Below are 25,246 nucleotides of genomic sequence, written 5' to 3' on the forward strand. Positions count from 1 at the left end.
TTGCATGTAAAACTTTAACCAAAATTTTCTAAGTCCAAAAGGGGGCATAATTTGCTCAAAATACATGTCAGAGTTATGGGACTTGACCCAGAGAGGTTGGTAATTGACCTAGAAAAAGAAAAAATAAGTTTCAAAGCTATATGCCTTTAATTGATGGCTGTATGTACTTGCATGCAAAAACTTAACCAAGGTGTGACGCCGACGCTGACGCCAGGATGAGTAGAATAGCTAGACTATTCTTCGAATAGTCGAGCTAAAAACAAACATCTCTAAAACTTTTAAAAGAAACAATAAACCTTCTTTCCTTGAAGATAGCCAAAAGGTTCAGAAACAGACAGGTATGTTCAATACTTTCACTTTTTGTTTTTCACTTTCTTTCCATTTGCTGACTTTGCAAATAGGTCTGGATTGATCTGATCTCTTGAAAGTCCCTTGACAGAGAACAGTCTCTCTGCTCGCTGTTCCAGCGTACCACCACACTTTAACCCTCTGTCCAACAGTTCCTGTTTCAGTCTATCTAGGCCAAGTTGTACCAGCTCCTCTATACTTGAAATATCATCCAGACAAAATGGCCTCCCTTTCTGCAAGGTAAATGTTACAGCAAATTAATCTGGAGCAAACTTAGCAAAGAAAATTATTTATGTAAATTTATGTATCACAGGTAAAAAACTGGGAAAAACTGCACTTGATAATGAATGTGAAATGTGCAGGTTAACACAAGTCTTTGAATGAATAAGAGCTGTCAGTGGACAGCGCGCTCAACTATTCTCAGTGCTTCATAGTATAATATAAGCAATGAGTAAAACTTTAACATTACAATAAGCATATTCTAAGTCGAAAAGGGGCCATAATTCAGTCAAAATGCTTGATAGAGTTGCCTCCTCCTTTTTACAGACTGGAGTCATGATGGTAAACAAGTATGCAAAATATGAAAGCAATATCTCAATGGACTTTTAAAATATTTGGGGTGGTAAGCAAACTTTAACATTTATTCTAAGTCGAAAAGGGGCCATAATTCAGTCAAAATGCTTGATACAATTGCCTCCTCCTTTTTACAGACTGGGGTCATGATGGTAAACAAGTATGCAAAATATGAAAGCAATATCTCTATGGACTTTGAAAATATTTGGGGTGGTATGCAAACTTTAACATTTATTCTAAGTTGAAAAGGGGCCATAATTCAGTCAAAATGCTTGATAGAGTTGCTTCCTCCTTTTTACAGACTGGGGTCATGATGGTAAACAAGTATGCAAAATATGAAAGCAATATCTCAATGGACTTTTAAAATATTTGGGGTGGTACGCAAACTTTAACATTTGTGTGACGCTCACGCCGACACGGGGGCGAGAAGGATAGCTCCCCTATTCTTCGAATAGTCGAGCTAAAAAGAACATTTTTATTTCCCCAACCCCATTATACAAACAACATTCTACAATCTCTGACTTGAATCAGGATTTCAGTCTCAACATGCTCAAGGTAACTATAAATTTCAAAATGAGTTACCCACTGACAATACCAAGATATTATATTATTATGATAAACCAATGCAGGGTTTTCCCTTGGAAATTTCAACAAAGGGTCATCCAATCTGACAAAAGTACTCCATCTTCCTAAAAGTTAGATCTGATGGCAGCCAATTCAAATTCATCTTTCTGTATAATTGGATTTCCTTATTTCCACCAATCTATTTTTATTTCAACCAATCAGATGACTTGTTTCAACAAGCATTTGGCAAAAAGGGACTGGACTCTAGATTTTGGCTAAAATAATTTTTCTTTAGAATAAAAGTTTCGTCATATTATGAACATAAGAACATGAAATTTTGTTTCTGAACTATCTTTAAACAAGAGCTGTCACTAATGGTGACAAATGCCCCCGCAGCGCCTTGACCTGGTGACCTTGACCTTTGACCTGGAGACCCCAAAGTCAATAGGGGTTGTGTACTCTATAAGTACTATTAGCATGTGAAGTATGAAGGTCCTGGGTGCAGTGGTTTGTGAGTAAAGTGCCTTCATGCAAAAAGTTAACGTGACGAATGAACTAACAAACGGATGGACAGCTGAAAACTAATATGCCTCCCTTTGGGGGCATAACAATGTGAGATCAAGAAAAATCGCACCTGAGCCGGGAATTGAATTGCGCCTCCATGATCTTGGTCAATACACCAAGAGGAACACATCCTTACCGATGGTTAAATATAAAGCTTTATGATTAAGGCAGTTTACATCTGTTACTCTGTTACAAATGTTTTTCAATTTTGAATGGTAAAAATAGGAGAAACAACTAGTTTTCATGTGTTTCCATAAGCTTTCTTATTTAAAGAAAAAACACGAGGGCGCAACCAGTAAATTATAAACCCCTGATAATCGAAAACTGGAATCAAAAGTAAAATATAGGTTTTTAAAAAATTCTACTTTCGCTCTGATTGGTGAACACGAGTCTCAATATCCTGTCCTCTGATTCAATGGGTAGCATTAACAAGAGATGATTTTAATCAGACTGAGGGTCATCATAAATCTTTACTGTTTGCCTTTGGGGTCATTTTCAATTTTAGGGGGTCATATTCTTATAATTATTTGTTTAAAATGGAGGAAAGATAAATAAGTGTAAACTAGTTGGCTAGGTCAAGTTGCTGTGACAATGTTTACATGACAGATACTTCATTGTTTTTTATACAAGCCAGTAAGGCCTAAAAAAAAAAATTCTTTGTTTCCGGTAACATGCTCAAAAAAATTAGGGTAGGTAGGTCGGAAAATTATTTTTTTTTGGAATTTTTTTTTATTAAGGGAGACTTTTCGGAAATTATTTTTTTGTCAAAAAATGATTACAAATAAGGGGGTTATGCCTTTACAGCATCCGTAAGTTGATTTCTAACATCACTGGCCATGTTTAAAGCAGAAAAAGTGCAGTTTTGCATCTTTTTGTTAAAAAGTTGAAAAAAATATTCTCCAAGGCCATAAAAACATTTAGGGTCGGGCCAAAAATTTAGGGAAGGTCGGGATACCGGAAACAAACAATTTTTTTTTTTACGCCTAAGGTTTGTTAAAGCAGGACTTTGAGAAGGACCTTCCTGCAGGCTGCTAATAAAGACCATACAGACTTTAAATTTTCTATGCAGTCTACTTTGATAAGTAGTATAGAACATTTTACAATATATAAGCGACCCTGAAGTGTATCTGATAATTAAATACTGGTCACACTCCAGCTTACTAATTCATACCAATGCATACTTGAATAGATATGGTAATTGGTGTGAATATTTTGTCACAAGTCCATCTGTGTCATTAATGACGTATTCAGAATTATTTTTAGCATTCATTTGGGAATATATGCTAAAATTAGAAATATGTCCATAATGGAAAACCCTGCTAGTGAAAATTCTTGTGAAATTTTTCTGAAATCAAGTTAGCAATTCTTGACAAGAAATGCTTTAAGTTTTTTTTGTGTTGCCATGGCAACCAGAGGTCAAAATGGGAAGAATTTCTTTGAACACTTTGGAAAGAGGACCATAAAATATTTCAGTACGGTTCAGTTGAAACTGGTGTTAAGTGGTTTATGGGAGATGTCATTTGATGCAATTATTGATAGACAACACTGGAAGAAGAAAGAAACAATGCAGTTATGGCTATTTTGAGCTGACCCTCACAAACTAGTCTGTCAGACAAAAAAGTATCAAAATTTTGTATTAACTTGGAACTGGATAAATTTTATGCATAAGTCAGGTTTCATAGAAGATATTTTTGTTTCTCAAACCTTACAGCCAAATAACTTAATCTCACCTCTTCAGATTGTTGAGGTCCAGTTCCTTCATTTGTTTCTTCCACAATCTCTTCAGTTTCAGCTTTCTCATTAGTTTTACTGTCAATATCACATGATTTATCATGGTCACTACTTGTATCCATGTTTGATTTATTACAAGTTTTGCAAGTGGAATTTGTCTCATTTTCAGACGAATCTTGTTCATTTCTTTTTTCTTGAGATGCATTATTTTTTGCACTATCCACAGAATCACTGTCTTCTTCAACAAACTGTTGGTCTTCTTCTGAACTTGGTGCCATCTCTTTCTGTCCTGACTCTTCACTGTTGGAGGTATCTTCATCACTGTCAAGGTCACTCAGGTTGTCTATATCTACACCAAGCCTGGAAATGGGAACAATATTTTAGTAATATGTATAAAGTCTATACAATATACTACATAGAGGAGTGTGTCACCAGATAATGTAAAACATTTTGAAATTGTTCACCACAATAACAGACTTGTTTTTTTTTATTCCAGAGAGAAAATGTCTAAATTTGTCCTTGCTGTATCAGATCTATTTCTATTTCTGAACACTTTTATATCTACAGTCGAACATGTGCTAATAGTAAGCTTTCATAAGCGGTCATAAAACTAAACAATGTCTATAATATTGTATCTCTAAGGAAAACTATCAACCTTCAAAGACTAATGGAACAGGTAAAACTAAACAATGTTTACTGTAAACCTAGAAATAGTTTTGCTCTACTTAAGCTAGCAGCATTTGTGGTCAGTAGGTTTCAGTCTTGTAGTCGCAGAACAGTCAGCTATTGTGAAAACTTGAGTTTGTAGTTTTTTCACTGGTGGTCAAAGTAGTGAATATCAAAGTAGGTCTACATGTACTCTTAATATAACAATCACACAGTTTCCACTTTTAACACTCTTTCGAATGTACTAGTATACAATGATTTATAACTGCTAATGGTATATTGTGGAACGTAAATTTCGCCCACAATCACAGAACTTGGTAGATTGAAAAATGAGTTAAGAATATGTGACCCATTATATGATAAATTTTTCTACAGTCCTACATGCTATTTTACCTATGATTGTTTGTTATGTGTTTCAGCTATATCCAGCGTAATTCATATTCGATGTATTTCTGCGAATATTTGTAGCTGCTAAATCGCGCAATGTCATAAAAATGCAAAATATAGTCAGTGTTCGCGATGTTTCTATAGTTACAGTTTACTGTTGTATCTCAAGTGAGAACTACCAATATGCCACAGGCCAAATGGACAAGATAAAACTAAACAATAAATATACCATTGTTTCTCTATGGAGAACTACTTATCTTCCACAGGCCAAAAGGAAAATTTAAACCTAAATAATGTATATATGGTTGTTTCTTTAAGCCAGTTAACTTACCATTCTACATCCTTCTTTTTCTTTGTGATACCAGATCCACCAGGACCCTGTGTCTCTGATTTTCTCTTCACTCCCAACATTTCCTCTGAGGTCACTGTTGCAGATGTTCCTGGCTTGGCTACAAACTTTTTCAACCCTGAAATATTGAAGAAAGGTGAACTGTTTGTATAATCTGCAGCAGTTCAGGAGTAATATATAATTAAGTTTGTCACAAAACGTGCAAGAATATAGTCAATATCAGTGAATCAGTTCAGAATATTTTTTTTCATCTTCTAAAGCTTGGGCAGTTGAGTGGGTATTGTGTTTGGTAGATGCTCAGGCCGACAAGCAGTATGGGTTGTATGGTGAAAGCCCTGGCAGCCATGCAGGGTGGTCGGTTTGATGGAAATCCAGGCAGCTGAGCAGCCTGGTGTGTTTGGTGGAAGTCATGGCATCTTGGTGGGTCTGGTGGAAATGGAAAGAACTGAGGAGAGTTGCTGTAGTGATCATGCAGCAGGATGAGTGCGATGCTGACAAAACAATTATCAATTCAATGAAAATGAACCCACAGAGATGTCTAAGCATCTCAACAATTGATTTATTTTTCATAACTCTAAAATCTGCCCTGTTCCATTTCAGTACCACACTATGATCACATTAGCTAGATGCTTGATAGTCATCAACAAGATTCCAGTACATACTGTTTTCCTCATCCAAGGAACATTTCAGTGAAAAATGTGACCAAACAGTTTTTGACATTAAGATTTTTAAAAGTTCCATCAGTATGTAGGTATCGGGAAACTGGTAGCCATGTTTTTTCATGAATCAGAATAATCTGAACTTCTTTGGTAGACAGTCAAGTAAGGCTCATTTGACATATGAACTTAATCTAAAACCTGGCAAGTAGTTTATGACAAGAAGATTTATTTTTTTGGTTTCCGCCATATACATATTAGCCCTCTGACTGCCATGTTTTTCTGATTAATGTAAACAATTTGAACAATCTAAGTAGAGGGTGACCCAGGATCATAAGTCATAATAATTTGAACAATCTCAGTATGGGATCATCCAAGGATTATTTCTACAAAATAATTTAAAATTGGAAAAGTTCTTTGAAAGATGTTTAAAGAATTTTCTTTTTAAGCTCAGGTTGCCATGTTTTTTGAGGAACTGGAAAAACTTCAATTTTCTTAGTAAAAGGCCACCGAAGGAACATTTGTATGCTTTACTTTATGCATATTGGAGAAAGTGACAATACCTTTTGGTAGTGCTGCTATTTTTTTTGTTTTGGCAAATCATAATATTCTGAACAATGCTGGTGGAGTATGACCCAAGGATAATTTTTGTGAAATTATCTTAAAATCAGCAAGAAGCTTCTATTAACAAAATGTTTTAAAAATTCCACTATAAACATATAAGAAAAGGTAAGACTATGCACCTTAGTGGCCATGCTTTTTGATGAATAAACATCCTCAAAATAGGACAAGCTGTTTGGGAGGAGATGCTGTTTGAAGATTCTTCTACTTTTATCTTTTGAACCAAGCAGAACTCTTTGAAAGAGGACCGTCCAAGGAATATCAATGCTATGTTTTATCTAGTTCCAGTTAACTGTTTCAGAGGAGATGTTCTTTGCAAAAACCTTTTATGGACAGACAGATGATAGATGGCAAATGATCACAACAGCTCATCTTCAGCACAGTCAATGTGGTCTGGTCAAGTAACAAGTTGAGAAAGAACCTAACAAAACTGCTACAGACCAAGTCTGCGGATGATCCATCAAATAGTTCATAAGAAGTAGTTCATAGGTTTTTCTATTTTTAGCTCTGGCAGCCCTTAAATGGAACCCAGCTGAAATCATTTGAACAAACTTCAAAAGATTTTCTAGACAATTCTTATACACTTGTTCAAAGCTTACATTTATGCCTTACCAGTTTGCAAGGCATCTTCCTGATTTTCAGCTAACAATGACCTCTGTTGATCATACAGGGGATCATCAAATTTATGATTGGGCATGGCTCGTCGACGTGCAATACGGTCCTGTCGTTTCTGCTCACGCTCACGTTCTCTTTCTGCCTGCTTTCCTAACCATTCTTTTAAGCTATCAAATAAAAAACACTTTGATTCGGACGAAATGACTACACAAGCAGAATTTACTTTAAATCTACTTGCAATATGTAGAAAATAAACTGTATGTAAAAAAATATACAGTAGATACTAGACAAACAATCAAATATTGATCAAATACATGTTTTGTTATCATATAAACTGACTAAGAAGGATGACAATAATTCTATTTTAATAGCTTTTTTTAAACACATCTATGGACTTGATCAGAATCAAATATTAAAAGGTAAGAGCAGACTCCCTGGGAGCATCAAGCACAGTATACAAAACCAGAAAAATTATGGAACGGTCTGTACTTTACTTGAAGGAGAATATATCTTACTCTTTCTCGTTGTTTACATCTCTCATTCTACGACCACTCAAATCTCTACATGCCTCATGATTGGTTGTTTTTTCTATCTGTGCGCCAATAGCACGCAACATTGACCCAAAACCTGCAAAATATTTACATAAATTATAAATATGTTATATGACTAACATCAACAAGAGCGCTTTGATGGCCCTAAGTTGCTCACCTGGCCTTGATCAGAACCTTATGCCATGGCACATTTATCATAAAAGGACAGAATATGACAGATAAGTCCTATACAATAGAGCTGTGACTTTATCAATAGCATGAAAACAATGCAGTAAAAAAATCATGGCCCTATATCGCTCACCTGAGTACCATTGCTCTTAATGATAAGATCAAGTTTTGACACAGATCACATAGGCATACACATTAAATATCATCAGGATAAATATTTTCTTGTAACAGTGACTGTGGGTCACATAATAGTCAGGGCCAATCTTGATACCAAGTTTGTGGGTCCTAGGCTCAAATGCTGCATTTTTGTACTAGCATGACTATTCCTTACCCTGGAAGACTTAATTAACATTTAAAACCAATCTCATTAGATGCTGGTGAGGTATATTCATTTACATAAAATGAAGGGAGGTAATTTGTCATAAATTCCGTCAAAAGTTATCTATTTTGATTGTTAGAGTCCATCTGATGACATAAATGACATTTCAAATCAGGATCTTCATTGGTTACTGAGATACACCCATTTTAATTTCAGACAAAAGGAGGTAATTTGACATAAATCAGTCCATAGTTATCTGCCCTGATTGTCTCAGCCCAACTACTGACAATAATGAAATTTCAAATGAGTCCTATAAATACTTACTGAGATTAATCCATTTTTATTAAAATCAGGGGAGATTATCATGCATTGGTATATGCATGTAGAAAATACAGAGTACAAGCCTTAACAACAATATATTAGAAAAGTATTCATATCTATAAACCTTCAATCAAGAGTTATCTAACATGACTATTTCTTACCATGGAAGACATAAATAACATTTCAAACCAATCTCATTAGAAGCTGGTAAGGTATATTCATTTACATAAAAAATAAAGAGAGGTAATTTGTCATAAATTCAGTCAATATGTATCTTCACTGATTGTCCAAGTCCATCTGATGGAATAAATAAAATTTCAGATCAGTATCTTCATTAGTTATGGAGATATATCCATTTTAATTTGAAATAAAGGGAGGCAATTTGACATAAAATCTGTCCACAGTTATCTACCCTGATTGTCTTAGTTCAACTAATGTCAATAATAAAATTTCAAATGAGTCCTATAAGTACTTACAGCTATAAATCAATTTTTATTAAAATCAGGGGAGGTAATTAGATATAAAATAACTCCGGAACCTATAGTTGGATCTGACAGATTCGTCATGGAATCCAAAATGTACTGTTGTTGAAGATATTTTGCAAGTTTCTATCAAATCAAACCATAAATGAAGTCTCTATACATGCTATATAGCTGCAAAAGCCAAAATAGCAAATTTTGGACCTTTAAGGGGCCATAACTCAAGGATTTGGCCAGTTTTCTAAAGAAACCGAGATATTATGCCAATACAAGTTGTGTGCGAGTTTGAATGAAGTTGATAGCAAAATGTTGTCTCTATCATGTTCACAAGCCAAAAATGGCAAATTTTGGCCCTTTAAGGGGCCATAACTCTGGAACCCATGATGGGATCTGGCCAGTTTTCGAAAGGAACCGAGATATTATGCCAATACAACCTGTGTACAAGTTTGATTAAAGTTGATTGCAAAATGTGCTCTCTATCATGTTCACAAGCCAAAAATAGCAAATTTTGGCCCTTTAAGGGGCCATAACTTTGGAACCCATGATGGAATCTGGCCTGTTTTCGAAAGGAACCGAGATATTATGCCAATACAACTTGTGTGCAAGTTTGATTAAAGTTGATTGCAAAATGTGGTCTCTATCTTATTCACAAGCCAAAAATGGTAAATTTTGGCCCTTTAAGGGGCCATAACTGGAACCCATGATGGGATCTGGCCAGTTTTCAAAAGGAACCGAGATATTATGCCAATACAACTTGTGTGCAAGGGCGATCACAAAAGCTCATCTGGTCACTACGTGACAGATGAGCTAAAAAAATTCAAAAATTAATTTTATTTTTTTTTCTATCAAATTTTTCTAATTAAAAGGAATAAACAAGCTGCATTCATGAGAAAAAAGCCATTTAGAGATTTTCATTTTTTTAATATTGATCACTAAAGACAGTCAATATACATGCAAGAGATTCATAAGAAAGAGCCCTTAAAATGTTGCTCTATTTTTCAAACTGGTGTCGTTTCAATTGTGAAACATTGGGTATTTCAGTACCTACTGCATAATAATATTGCATAGCATAAAGACCGAGGTGATCAGTTTGATGCCCTTTAAATGCATTCAAGATCAACATTTTGAATATAAACTAAAATATATATGCCTTTACAAGACAAACCTATGAGAAGAATATATACTCTACCGACCAGAGACTTTATTTGTTAGATTAAATATATCACACACTGACAACAGAACTCAAAACTCCAGCAATATCAAGTGATGTAATTACCTCCCTTTCCACCTGGAAGCCTAAGATGTGTGTGGTAAACCACATTCTTCTCAACAGTTTCAGTGTCACTGACAATTCTACCATTACATACGAAGAAAGCTGCATCTTTTGGAATACCCTGGAAAATAAAGTCACATTTTTAGTTTGCTTAAATACATTCTTCATGTGGAAAGGTAAAAAGAACATCTGAAAATGCTTTGCCACGAAAATGTGGGAGGGGTGGCAGTAAAGGGTGCAGGCCTCACTGTCAAGGCATACATAGCCAAATGGGGATGGTTAAGTTCTATGGGGGATATCATGGACATTCTGACATACATTATGTTATTTTTGGAAACAAATAAAACAAAAACAACAATTACAGTGCAGGGATAAATAGAAAATATTTATTTTATGCCTTAAAATTTGTACATCGAGTACATTAATATTAGAATATTTTAATCTGCTAATATCAGTCTATAATATCCACTAGATTCCTTTTGCAACAAGAGGACCATGATGGTCCTGAATCGCTCACCTATCCCCACATGACCCAGTGTTGAACTGAGTATGACGTCGTTATTTCTATTATTTGACATAGTGACCTAGTTTTTGAGCACATGTGACCTAGATATCATCAAGATAAAAAATTCTGACCAATTTTCATGAAGATCCATTGAAAAATATGGCCTCTAGAGAGGTCACAAGGTTTTTCTATTATTTGACCTAATGACCTAGTTTTTGAAGGCATGTGACCCACTTTTAAACTTGACCTAGATATCATCAAGGTGAACATTCTCACCAATTTTCATGAAGATCTCATGAAAAATATGGCCTCCAGAGACGTCACAAGGTTTTTCTATTTTTCGACCTACTGACCTTGTTTTTGACCGCACATGACCAAGTTACGAACCTGACCTAGATATCATCAAGCTGAACATTCTCACCAATTTTCATGAAGATCTGTTGAGAAATATGGCCTCTAGAGAGGTCACAAGGTTTTTTCTATTTTTAGACCTACTGACCTAGTTTTTGACCCCACGTGACCCAGTTTCGAACTTGACTTAGATATCATCAAGGTGAACATTCTGACCAATATTCATGAAGATCTCATGAAAAATATGGCCTCTAGAGAGGTCACAAGGTTTTTCTATTTTTAGATCTACTGACCTAGTTTTTAACCCCACGTGACCCAGTTTCAAACTTGACCTAGATATCTTCAAGGTAAACACTCTGACCAATTTTCATGAAGATCTTATGAAATATATCGCCTCTAGAGAGGTCACAAGGTTTTCCTATTTTTAGACCTACTGACCTAGATTTTGACCGCACATGACCAAGTTTCGATCTTGACCTAGATATCATCAAGGTGAACATTCTGACCAATTTTCATGAAGATCCATTGAGAAATATGGCCTCTAGAGAGGTCACAAGGTTTTTCTATTTTCAGATCTACTGAATTAGTTTTTGACCCCACATGACCCAGTTTCGAACTTGACCTAGATATCATCAAGGTGAACATTCTGACCAATACTCATGAAGATCTCATGAAAAATATGGCCTCTAGAGAGGTCACAAGGTTTTTCTATTTTTAGATCTACTGACCTAGTTTTTAATCCCACGTGACCCAGTTTCGAATTTGACCTAGATATCATCAAGGTGAACATTCTGACCAATTTTCATGAAGATCCATTGAGAAATATGGCCTCTAGAGAGGTCACAAGGTTTTTCTATTTTTAGACCTAATGACCTAGTTTTTGACCCTACATGACCCAGTTTCGAACTTGACCTAGATATCATCAAGGTAAACATTCTGACCAATATTCATGAAGATCTCATGAAAAATATGGCCTCTAGAGAGGTCACAAGGTTTTTCTATTTTTAGACCTACTGACCTAGTTTTTGATCCCACATGACCCAGTTTAGAACTTGACCTAGATATCATCAAGGTGAATATTCTGACCAATTTTCATGAAGATCTTATGAAATATATGGCCTCTAGAGAGGTCACACGGTTTTTCTATTTTTAGACCTACTGACCTAGTTTTTGATGGCATGTGACCCAGTTTCGAACTTGACCTAGATATCATCAAGATGAACATTCTGACCAACTTCCATAAAGATCCCATGAAAAATGTGGCCTCTAGAGTGGTCACAAGCAAAAGTTTACAGACGCACGGACGGACGACGGACACCGCGCGATCACAAAAGCTCACCTTGTCACTTTGTGACAGGTGAGCTAATAAAAAAATAATTTAAAAAAATTGACTGGGAAAACCCATAAAGGGGACGTTACTCATGGGAGAATTTTTTTGAACAGTGGAAAATCTGAATTTCAGTAGTAAAATTTTGTACTTGATAAAACATGACTTTTTTTAATGAATAGAGCAATATGGTAATGTCTGTTATGTAATCTAAAGGTAAGAAATTAGGGGAATTGCTACATTTATATATTTATCCCGGCGCTTATTGTTGTGACGTCAATGGCTTCGGCGACAGATGAAAATCTCTGAAAACCTCAGAAAATGTCTGAATTAATCTCATAAAGTGTATCAGATTTGAAGATCTACTCTCGAGTGTGGTAGGTATATTTTAGTGTTCTTTCTTGAGCACGCTCACTAAATTGCAATCACCCTGTTTTATGTTTATATTTTCAGGTCACCCTGGGTTTTTAACGTTTCATTCCTGGTGTTTACTTTATTAAAAGATAGACTTCTAGGGTCTTATTGATAGCACAGACACTTGGGGTCTGGAACCCCCAACCCCTCCAGCCCAAACTACTACGCACCTGTATATATTTTTATCATCATCATTGTATATCCAGACACAAGACTATAATCACACAAGCAATATTAACTTATTTGAACTAATTTCACGATAGTACTGGATTTTCTGTGCTGTCAACAGAATATGCGAGGATTTCTGCAATTGTCAAAAAATTCGCTCCATTTACAAAATCTTTCGAATATGTCAGCAATGGCTGCCGGCTTCGTATCGTAAATATTTTTCGCGCAGTGAATACTGGAACCAGCTGGTTCCCATATTCATTACGCGATGTTTATTTATTGTACGAAGCCGGACAGCTTACATAGTCGAAAGATTTTGTAAATGGAACAAAAATGTTCACAATTATAATATTTCTCACGTATTTCGTTGACAGCAGTGAAGATAAAGTATTCATAACTTTATCATGACATCATAGTACATTAGGGGTCCTAATTGACCAATCAGAGAGCTGCATTTTCGAGTACCTGCCAGTTTCCACTTGGGTATAACAAAGTATATTTACAATGAACATATAGTGACTTTAAAAATAAATAACACACTATTTTAGAAATCAAATTAAGATTTCACTCTGCACATGCCCCATATGATGCTGCAAACAACAAAACTTTGAAGTTTCATTGAAATATTATATTGATTTAATATCTTTATTTTAGTTGAAAGTTTGAGATTTTACACAGGAAGTCTATGATAAAGTCCGAGTAAAATGTAATCATTACCCAAGTGAAATAAGTATCATTCCCCAATGTCTTGGACATGTTAAAATTATGAATTATCATGAACATCATCGTGAAGAAAAATATGTATTGTATTAAAGAACATCAAAATTCTATGGGAAAGTTGCATAAATAGTAAACATGGGACGATTTTTCAAGGTGGGTGTGCGAGATATTTCTGGCGAACATTTATATCTTGTGTATTTTTAAGCTAGTGGGAGATTATATGTATTTTCAAATTAGTTCAAATAAGTTTAATATTGCTTGTGTGATTATAATCTGTCTGGATATTAAATGATGATGATAAAAATATATAGAGGTGCGTAGTAGTTTGGGCTGGATGGGTCGGGAGTTCCAGACCCCAAGTGTCTGTGATTGATAGAATTTCAGACTCCTGTGTTTGGACTAATGAAAAGTAAAAGTCCATGGCATGTCTCGGGATCAGGGCCTTAGGAGTTTGGTATAGTCAACAGTCTTTATTTTCATTTCTTCAAAGCTAACTATTAGTCGGATTGTCACCAATGTGTTTGACCAGATTGAAAAAAAAAGAAACGTGTCGCGAAAACAGGCGTCATTACAGGAAAACTCGTTAAGATACTAAATTATAGAAATTATTAAACCTTTTCTGCGGCAAGGTAAGATTTCAAATCTCCAACTGTTTTGAAATCGATATGATCTATGCACAAAACTTGCCGAGAACTAAAACTGTGAATCAACGTCGTCATTCTGTAAATTTTGAACCAATTTTGAAAGGCGGAAGTAAGCGCTTCAATGATGAGGATTAGTCTGGTTAGCAAAACGTTGTCAGTTCAAGTTGAGATGGCGGGAAATTTGAAGTCGGTTATCGACTGTGTTCTTTTCTGTACACTTTTAACAGCGGTCTGCAAAGCATACAACAGTAATAGAACCATCGGCACGGAAACATGGTTTTCCGATCATGAAGTGGTAACTGTTTTTATGCGCGTCAATGAGAACTTTTTACAAAATAAACAACCTGCGACCGAAATTCACTTCAGTGTAACTGATGAGAATTTTTCCAGTAGATCTAATATGATACAAACAATGCCCCAGTATTTAGACAGGAATTTACTTATAACTGTAAATGACAACTTTCACATTCCAATGTCAAATTTCACTGAAGGTATAAGGTTTTATAAAGGATTCATGACTTCTAGACTCTGCAATTACTCTACTCATATGAAAGTCACAAGTGAAGGGTTAGATGGAATTCTGATCTGTGGAAAGAAGTATTTCTATTTAGAACCTATTGCAAGATATATACCAAATCACAGTCAAAGCTTTCGTTATAATACAAAAAGGATGGGTCTAGATCTACAATTTCGCTGCATATTTTATAAATCAACTGATGTAAGGATGAGATTCAATGGCTTAAATATTTTGTGGGAAGGACTTATAAATGTAACACCATCAAATGTTGACAGCGGTGAAACGAAATCAAGTGGTAGAGTCAAACGTTCTGGAGAAACGCGCACCTCTTCTCAGACTGAGTGCACGCTTCACGTGGTTGCCGATCACATGTTTTATCAAACCACTGGACAATCTGACATTCTTACGACAATTTCAGAGATAACATATATCATTTTACAGGCTAATTTGATATTTAGAGGGACAGATTTTGACGGAGACGAGTCAGGTGATAATATTGGATTTTACACATCGAAAGTTTCGATTTACACTGAGCCCGATTCTTATAAAATGGCGGATGCTGCAAGTGTTGAGTTGTATCTAGAAAAGTTGTCTGAATATGATTTTTCCGATTATTGTCTTGCTACTGCATTTACCAGTCGAAATTTCGCAAAAGGTGTTATCGGACTGGCATGGGTAGGAAGCTCGAGCAAGCACGGATCATCTGGTGGAATCTGCCAACACCGTATCTTATACAAATCAAAGAGAATGTGTCTCAACACTAATCTTATAACAAACATAAACAATGAAAAAAGAATACCGTCATATCTTGCTGCTCTGACTTTGGCGCACGAGATGGGACATAGTTTCGGTAGTCCACATGATGACATAAAAAGTGAAGACTGTGCCCCAGCAGGGAACTATGGAAACTATCTGATGTATCCGTATGCATCTGAAGGGGGCAAACCAAATAATAACATATTTTCACTATGTAGTATTAACTATATGTATCCAGTAATCAGAAATAAAGGTACTTGTTTGAAGGAGTCGGTGGTTTCGTTTTGTGGCAATGGTTTTCGTGAAGCGTATGAGGAATGTGATTGTGGAACAACGGCCACATGCGCAGCTGTGGATCCATGCTGTACTCCGAGTGACATTAGCTACACCGATCCTGATCATCCGTGCACATTTCGTAGGTCGCAAGGTAGTAGATGTTCTCCCAAATTATCACACTGTTGCACAGATGACTGTAAAGTAGTAACTGCCGCCGTAAACAAAGTATGCAAAGCTAAATCAGAATGTACAGAACAGTCCATATGTGACGGCATCTCGCGCGAATGTCCAGCTGAAGTAACAATACCAGACACGACACCATGTGCTGGCGGTAGTAAATCTTGCAAAAGTGGTGTATGTGTTGGTAGTGCCTGTGCAACTATCGGTCTAAAGCCTTGCACATGTACTGATAAGAATGCTTGCTTCATCTGTTGCCTAAATAATTTGTCAGAATGCTTTCCGTACGAAAATGACAAGAATGAAAATCTAGCACTATCAAGTGGAACATCTTGCAACGCAAAACAAGGATTTTGTAATGGAGAAGGTAAATGTATATCAGTTGACGAGACTAGCACGATGGACAGACTGAAGAAAGTTTTTACGAATGATGATGCAGATAGCGTTAAAATCTGGTTTAAAGACCAATGGTACTATATCGTTCTGGCAGCTGCTGCATTTGCATGTCTGATTTTCATCTTTGTGAGAACTTGTCGCGGCGACAGATATATTCAGACAAGCGCGTACATGTATGGGAGATTGGCAGGAATTCAGCGAGAGGCTGAAATTCAGAAAGCCTACCTACAGAGACGTAGGAAAGAAAGTAAAGAACGATATATGAGAAAGATTGACAAGACTGAAAACTTTTCTGTTGAAATAGATTTTCCGACTGCAGTGGCAAGAATGATGGTGTTTTTCCCAACTACTCCTTTAGATGTGATCCTTAAAACATTAAAGTCAAGTGCTAACGAAGAGTCTGCTGTTAGATGGCTCCTGTTGAAAAACTATCCATTCAGAAGGTTTTGCAAAAATATTACGACGAATTAGTTAAACTGTGTTCGAGCGAGTTTTAAGTCTTTACAACTTGTTATGATGTACTTCAAAACTACACCAACAATTATATTTTCTGTTGTTATGTGGAATTCATATATTTTCAGTCTTATTTATTGAACAGATTGTTACATAAGTTATAAGAATACAGCTATATTCGAATCTAGAGGAAACTAAACCATCGAAAAATAAGTCACAGATATGTTCTCTGTCGCATTATCAAAAGACCACAGAATGCTACTTGTATTAAGACTTTAGAACACGCACTGTATTACGTTAGTTTCGTATCAAATTGAATCATGTAAATGATTGAAGTTACTATGTTAATTAATGTTACAGTTACATAAAAAAATATTAGCGGTTAACTTGTTTAAAGATATTTATGTTACTATAGGTACTGACGAAAACCGATAACTGATGATAGAATTTAACCTATTATTTGATGTTTTGATCTAAATATTTTGCTGGTGTTACAGTAAATGCTCAGTTTCCACATAGTCCAAATTTGAAAAAAAAAATGGAATTAAGAAAAATAATGTATGTCATTTTTGGCAAAAAAATGCATATTACATTGGCGCTCGCAGTAAACTTGTGTAAATGTTTTGCATACGAGATACCTTTCACTATCTTTTATGAGCACATTTTGTCGTAATTGAAACCTTCTCATTACAAGACACATAATTAATTTTAGAAATTAAGAAATTATTTGGATATGAATACAATCACTGACAATGTGTGCATAAAGTAGAAATTCTTATGCATGATTTTAGAGTTTTTTGTTTTGTTTTTCTACTTAATATATCTAATAGAAAAGGTTTTGTAACGCTTAACGCAAATGTTTATTTCAGTGTTAATAAAGTTAAAGTTCGAAATAATCAAAGTGTTCAGTTATTCATGCTGGCAAGTAAGAATATTAAAATCTGTCATGTGTTTACGAATCAGATAGAAATATCAGTCCCAAGGGCACCTGTGCATTGGGAGGTAACGAGGCTAGCCGGGTTACCGCCCGTGCGCAGGTGGCCGAGGGACGGATGACTGTAAACATTCAAAGAAATTATACACCCTGCCCTGGGTCCCATCCTACGTTGCGGTGACGACGACTGATGTTTTATGTATTGCATTGACCGGGCAGGTTGCATGTTGACGAAAACAACAATATTATACTATTATTACATACTCATTTTTCTTCCCCGTTAAATTACAATGGTACCGGAAACGTCAATATTTTTTCCATACACTAACGCCTGAATTTTATATCGGATGCGTGACGTAATTTTATGTGCGTCGTTGCATTAATTCTTTGTTTTGTTCAGTATTGTCAATCTTATTCAGGCTATTGGACAAATTCATAATATTTACATTACATTTATACGAATAGATACGTATGTAATATAAAGTTTAGTATCTTTGCAGGTCTTTAGCGGAGGAATATTGCAGAACTCATGCATATTTCCCGATACAAAGCTAATAACCTATAATCATCTTTAATTATAAAAATATGCAGGTAAATTAGTATATTAAAATTGCAATGTGTTAGTGAACAAATATCTTTTAATCACATAAATCTTTAAGCATTATTTTTGTCGGTAGACTAAACTCATTTTGAAAACATAAGTTTATATTTCTGGGATTTTGTGGCTTGTTTAATTCAAGGAACACATCACATTTTTGTAGCAATCTACTATACAGCGAACTTAAGCAGGTAGCGAACACACTGAAAACAATAGAAAAATATCATAGGGTACACTGGCGACACAGAATGGAATACACGTGCAATCAGTAAGGATTTTGTTAGGCATATTTCATTTAGCCCAATACGTCCTTACGAATGTAAATATTTAAATGCAAGTATACTGAGATCCTGCTCCTGGTCACTGGTTTATGCTCGAGCTAAACTTTCCAACTGGCCGCGGTAGGATTTTACTTTTGAGACCACGCGTCTGTTCGTACCTTGTATCTCGTGCATGTGCTACTTGACAGGGAACAAGTTAATAAGGTATACCTGTTAAAATCACACACACACAATTAACCAAAAAAAAAAAAAAAAAAATAAATAAATAAATAAAAAAAACGCTTAATCTGTCACAAAAGTGGAAGCGCTTTATTTTTTCGAAGTCAAGAATTTCAGCAGTACCGGAAATGAAACAATATGTAAATAAAACCCATTTCCTCTATGGTCTCTTACAAAAAGCAGAGGAACGCTGCAAGTAATAGGATTCTGGCACGTGTTCGCTTGAAGCTCACAAGGTGTAAATTCTACACCAATTAAAGCTAATTACGGAGTTAATTAGAACACTTTAGTGGAATTTTCCAGAAGCACGCAAAAATACGATAAAAATAGGCAAGGTTACTATGGCTTCACGTTCGGAGTCCGACATTAACTTTAATTAGCGAAAACGCTTGACATGATAATTCGACAAACACTTTCTTTTTATTGACTTTAAATGCCACAAATTTTAAGTTTATGAAAGGCCTTTAACGTGCTAAAGAACTTGTTCAAACACTATATGTTGTCAATTTTCCACCACTTCTAACAGTTCTGTCTAACAGAAACACAATTACAGAAGTTTCAATGAGATTTTACAGGGACATGTCTCTACATGAACATCAAGATAAAAAAATTGAAAAACAGAAAACAACATACATGAAATATCAAATATCAATCAATAAATAATAAAATCATATTTTATGAGCACGAAATATAAAACAGCTGAAATTTCGTTTCTCTTTCATTTAATTTGTACTGCGAGATTAACGCAGTAGATAACTTTTCAGCATAGTTTAACGGACGCCACAAGTGTTTTTATAATAACCAAAGAATGAAAATGGTTTCTATAGATTTCAAAAATAGATTGATAGATTGAAGTCGTGTCCCTTTTGCTTTTCCAGCCGCCTATCTCTTAAACACGCACATGGTAAAAACTCCTACGTTTTCAAAAATGATTCACTCTACTTGCATGTCATACAAGCAAGAAAATAATATATTGACCTTACTGTTACCTGTTAATATATCAAATACGATGCAGTACACACACTCATAATAATTGTATTTCTTAGTTTTATTAGAAAAATATTTCATTTGCTCGAGCAGAACGAGATGCCGTAGTTCGTAAAATGTTAAGATGTAAACTGAATGAGAACAATATGTTGAGAATAATCTATTACAATTGTTCATAACAATACAATACAGATGATATAGTAAGTTTTGATATATCTTACAAGGTAACGATCTATGTACTACAAAAGCTAGTTTTTCCCACGATTCTGAGCGTTACCTGGAATATTGTATGTTATGGCAGTTTATTTCTGCAAGTTAATTTAGAAAAAAGTAATATCGGCTGATCAGTAGGTACTCGGTGTATCCGTTTACAAAAAAATACTGAAGAACATTGTAGTTTGATGAATGAATATCAGGCAGGATTTCGTAAAGGGTCACTCTTGATATCATGTTTGTATTAGATATCCTTGGTGATGTATTAGGTGCCTCCACGGTCGGGTACTTCAATTCACTTGCCCTCACCGCCGTCGCTTCGAAACTTCTCTAGTTTACGCAGGGCTGATTGTTCTACCAAGGTTCCAAATAATGCGCGGCGGGGCACCTGGTTCCTCCGTCGTGAAAAGCTGGAAAGTCGCCATATGGTCTATAAGTGTGTTGGTGTGACGTTAAACACAACAAAAAACAAAGCAACAAATAACAACTTGTCAGTCTATTAAGAAAAAGTAAACAAGAGTTTCGTATGCCTTTATTGAACTTAAAAGTTCCTTCAACATTTATGGTCTTTGAGGTATATTATAATTATGTTATCAATACAAATGGTAAATTTTTGAATGTGGTAAAATGTTTATGTGTAAACGCAAATGGTAGTAAATCTATATATTTCCAGTGCCAATAATATTTGATTCTGTATTATAATTTTAATCAGGTTAGGGGTTGAGCCTGAGCGTGTGCCACCTATTCTATGCACATGTATGCAAGCGTGCGCACGTATTTCTGACACGTGCAAAGAAAACAATCGTTACGCGCAATTGCGGCATTCCATTGGTCCTTAGCAAAAATGTTACTCAAGAAACCGATCTTTGAATTATCAACTAGTGTTTGCTTCCATATAAATTCATTAAGCACGACAATGTTTATAATTTATGGATGTCACCCCCTTAAGGCAATTCAATAATGTCTGGGCTAATTGTTCCAAAGCAATTTATACGGGGCGACTAACCCAATATCTGAGTGGAACACAGGTTATACAAACAAACTCGGCTACTATCTTTTGTGAGGTTGCTCTGGAGTAAATACTTCTGGAGAACTCCAAGAATCGCTCAATATTTCAAAACAAGCTGGATGAAGAACTATATATATATTTAGTTTATAATCAAATATAAATATAAGTAATGGATAGAATAAATGTTCTTAGATAATCCTTCTGCTTTTTTAAATAATTGACTTAATACATGTAATAAGTTGCATTCTTGATTATGGTAAACGGGAGATATTTGCAAACGGAAAAATAATCCGGATATTTATTAATAAAATACTATTTTGTAAAAGTGAACGTGCTATGAAAAGGACACTATTCCGGCTTCTTTCGGACTTTAATTATTTTGCAAAGATGCCCTTGCGGTGATTAGGACAAGCTTCAATGTTAACAGTTTAAAGTTGCAGAACCAAAGATGACTGTCTGGAAACTTTTTTTTGTTTGTGCATTTTTAGACAGTTGCTCGGGCTCTGGTTATTTTGAAATTCAAATAATATCTATTGAAAACATTCGAGGGGAGCTGACAAATGGCACGTGTTGTGGTGCACGTATCGATACATATAGTAACAGCACTTGCAGTGGGGAGTGCGAAACCTATCTTCAGATATGTCTAAAACAGTATCAAGCACAGGTCACTATAGGCGGACATTGTACGTTTGGAAATCGAACCACCCCTGTCCTTGGTGGAAACTCCTTTAGATATGCAGCAGGCGTGCCGGCAGCCCCCGTCAAATTACCTTTCCAATTTTCATGGACGGTAAGTGATGAATTTCATGCATATGCACTGTTCTTTTTTCTATATCAATACTTCAGTCTTGTATTTTTGAAAGAGCATTACCTATGCCTACTTTTCAGAGTCCTGTAATATAGCTATAAGGAATTTCTCTAAAAATGGTAGTTTTAAAATATCTCGGTAAAAATCTAGCTGAAATCTCACAGTCAAAATGGAAAACAAAAGACGTTGAAATTAAAGCTTTTTATTTTTAGTGTGTAGAAAATCCGAGAATGCTATTGAATACCTGTCCCCACTAACTGTACTGTTCGCAAAGATAGGTTTCAAAAATATTTTCAAACTTTTATTATATTTATAAATATTTACAACAATTTACATGTTCAAATCCTTATTACTTTGCATGGTAACGCTATGAAAAATGAGTAATTGGTCTATCTCGGTTGGGGCTGTCTGCAAGCATCAAACAATATTGTCTGTTGTTACTGCGATAAAATCATAGCTCCTTTTACCTTTAGCAAACTGCATGTCAATAGCACATAACTTAATTCTGCCTTGATTTTGTATCTCGTGACTTCAAGTGTCATATATTATTCAATAATTCGTAGCTTCATATGGTACACTTTAAGTCCTGCCTTGCAGCCTGTGTGTCATTTTAACATCGTTGAGCACTTTCGAACCTTCAGACACGGGCTTCTGAACTACTGATCTTGTATAAAAATCTGCAATGGCATGATTACAGATTAAATTTTATTATATCAAACCTAAGTGTTTGGTATTTTGACATAGAGCCGGAAGCTCAACGGGGGAAAATACTGAAATCGCAATATTCTGACTTAAAGAAGATCAGATTTTTTTTTCAGTGTTGATACTATCTTTTTCTTTTCTTCTTCATAATTTCCTTTTGTCGATTTATAATGGATTATTGTTTTGCATGCTGCACAATCTAATATGGATAAATTTCTCCCTAGCTTGACATTGAGATAAATTATTCAACGGATTGCAACAAATTACTATACTTGGTGTAAAATTTACTTCTGATAACATTGCCCCAAATATTTGCACACAAGAAAGAAATATGCTCGATTTACCATCATACGTTTTAAAACAGTCGAACCACTTCTTCATTAATTTTACCTTCAGTGATTAAAAGTTGAAGTGGTTTTCATCCAAATATTAAGTTACCGCCCCGACATTCCATTTGATGTTTGTGATTTTGGCGTAAAAAAGTACATGTGGAATACACAACGAGATACAGTTTATTCTACTCGACTACGACGCATTTTGTAGACTTACCTAGCAGAAGAAATATCAATTAATTTTCAGATATAATGACAATGATAGCTTGTTAAGGCATTAATTACATTTCAATCCAAATTTCATTTCCAATAGTTCAATCGTTAATGTAAATACCCGACAAAGTATGGGATACAACACATGTCATAGCAGTGTCATCTATATTTGTTTTTATGGTTTTCTGTCCAAATATTAGAACAACTCCATTTGAGAATTTTAGCTGTCCAAATGCAGGAAAATTAGCCTTTTTAGTATTTAGAAATAAAAAATATAAATACGAATTTCCACGGAAACGGAGGAAAACGAACCTATATATACAAATTTCCATACATAATTACTGTTTTCATATTATTGTACTCTAACAATATCTGTGTATTTTCAAACTTTATTCAGCTTTCAGCTTTTTTGAAGTATGAAAGGAATATTATCTCTCAAAAAAGGAAATGAATATTTTACCATGTTAAGTATTAGTTAAATAATATAATGGGGAAATGTAAGAAAAATTGCAAAAAACAGTGGTTTACATAGAAATAAATTATTCTTTTTTTATTGGAGTCTTGCAGCTGTTTGTAGAAACCACGCGTATTTCAGCTAGCTCGTGCACTTTACTATACCCACACACTGATGTAGGACGCGTGCACTTTTAAAAAACAAAATGAAATATTATGTGTGCGTTTTATTTAGAAGTATTTTTTTAAGCTAGATTTTATTCCATTATCATTGTTTTCGCTGTATTAAAATATTCAATCATATAAAATACTTTATTATATAGCCTATATGAGCTATCAAACATGCTGACATCACTGGCGTTTCGGTTGTAGATATATGCTGGCCGCAACTTTAGATTAGTCACCTCTTGCTTTAAAAGTACATAGCAGTTAGGTTTATTTTTTCTATAGTGGCATGATTCACAAAAGGTGAATCATGAGTCCAGTAAAATAACAGGATCTAACACTGAATTAAGAAAAAGGCCTGTTAGTTATCATGCTGTTGCGAGAGGAACGATCACCACATCTTAGTGAAAGAAGTTTGTTATTTGTCGCATATACATGTTTTTAAGGGCACTTGGACGTTGTACGGAAACAAACTTCTTGCACACCAGACTGGGGTTTTCGGTGATTTTACCCGTGTTGGCGAACCCCATATGCACCCCCATGCCAGGCGACTCTCGGGCTGTATATTACAACTAACGACGACCCATTAAGCCATTAATTCATAATAATAATATATCATTTATGTAAAATAAGATAAAAATCAAATCTTATTCCTTACAATATATTTCTCGATTTCAAATTAGATTATTTCAAACTATCAGGAACTTTTACTTTTAAAAATGAGAAGTAAAAACGTAGTAAAATATATCTAGGATTTCGGGTGAGAAATGCAGAAAGCGTTACATCAGGTGTCATCAAATTTATCTTCTTTCACTTTATGAGCCATCGTTTCAAAGTAATTTGAATAATTTAACAACGATTGCAGAATATTTTGTTGCTTTACTGACATCTTAGAAGTGAACGAATTTCTGCTTAATTTTACAGGTTTAAATGATTTTAGCAAACGATACATACACACCAAACTATAATCTTTCCTTTGAAAAACGCTTAATTTAACCTTTACCCTGCTAAATTTCTAAAATGGACTGGTCCATCTTTCAATTTGGGCAGTACCATTTATTATTTTAAGGGTGTTTACTGAAAATTTACTGACTGAATAGTAAACAATGCAGACCAAGATCAGTCTACACGGGTCTGCACTGGTCGCGAAGGCAAAATCACTTACCGGCAGCAGGGTAAAGGTATTTTCCCCCGTAACAACTGATTAAACGCGGTATATATAAAACAATTTATTATCAAACAAATATGATATAACAATTTGTAGTTAATATGTACAGCAAGTGCGAACCTTTTTGTGCATTATGATCATAGTCTTTATAAACTGAATAGTAGTTTAATGTTACCAATAGAATAACATTCTGATTCCTTTTACAAGAAAATTGTAATTTACGCTCCTCAAATGCTTACAAAACTGTTCACGTTATGTTCAAAAACTATTTATAT

At 35.0% G+C, this 25,246-nt stretch overlaps 3 protein-coding genes across 3 annotated transcripts in view; 2 read left to right on the forward strand and 1 right to left on the reverse strand.

The window, feature by feature from the left end:
• Positions 1–254: 254 nt before the first annotated feature.
• LOC123544998 (splicing regulator SDE2-like) lies at positions 255–14,422 on the reverse strand. Its single transcript, XM_045331205.2, has 7 exons — positions 14,285–14,422; positions 10,189–10,306; positions 7,590–7,701; positions 7,072–7,241; positions 5,165–5,300; positions 3,780–4,140; positions 255–581 (listed from the first exon to the last, which is right to left on the reverse strand). Exons 1-7 carry the CDS (start codon positions 14,387–14,389, stop codon positions 354–356), a joined length of 1,230 nt encoding a protein of 409 aa, XP_045187140.2. The 5' UTR covers positions 14,390–14,422; the 3' UTR covers positions 255–353.
• A 35-nt stretch (positions 14,423–14,457) lies between these two features.
• LOC123544997 (disintegrin and metalloproteinase domain-containing protein 10-like) lies at positions 14,458–17,779 on the forward strand. Its single transcript, XM_045331204.2, has one exon. The coding sequence runs from the start codon at positions 14,484–14,486 to the stop codon at positions 16,905–16,907; it is 2,424 nt and encodes an 807-aa protein (XP_045187139.2). The 5' UTR covers positions 14,458–14,483; the 3' UTR covers positions 16,908–17,779.
• Positions 17,780–21,087: 3,308 nt separating this feature from the next.
• The window catches only part of LOC123544996 (protein jagged-1b-like), a 70,167-nt gene continuing 66,008 nt past the window's right edge, over positions 21,088–25,246 (forward strand). Inside the window, exon 1 of the mRNA XM_045331202.2 lies at positions 21,088–21,920. Within this exon, the coding sequence (XP_045187137.2) occupies positions 21,579–21,920 (342 nt within the window). The 5' untranslated portion in view covers positions 21,088–21,578. The remainder of the gene's footprint in view (positions 21,921–25,246) is intronic.

This window comes from Mercenaria mercenaria, chromosome 1 (genome assembly GCF_021730395.1).
Source record: "Mercenaria mercenaria strain notata chromosome 1, MADL_Memer_1, whole genome shotgun sequence".
NCBI classification, from domain to species: domain Eukaryota; kingdom Metazoa; phylum Mollusca; class Bivalvia; order Venerida; family Veneridae; genus Mercenaria; species Mercenaria mercenaria.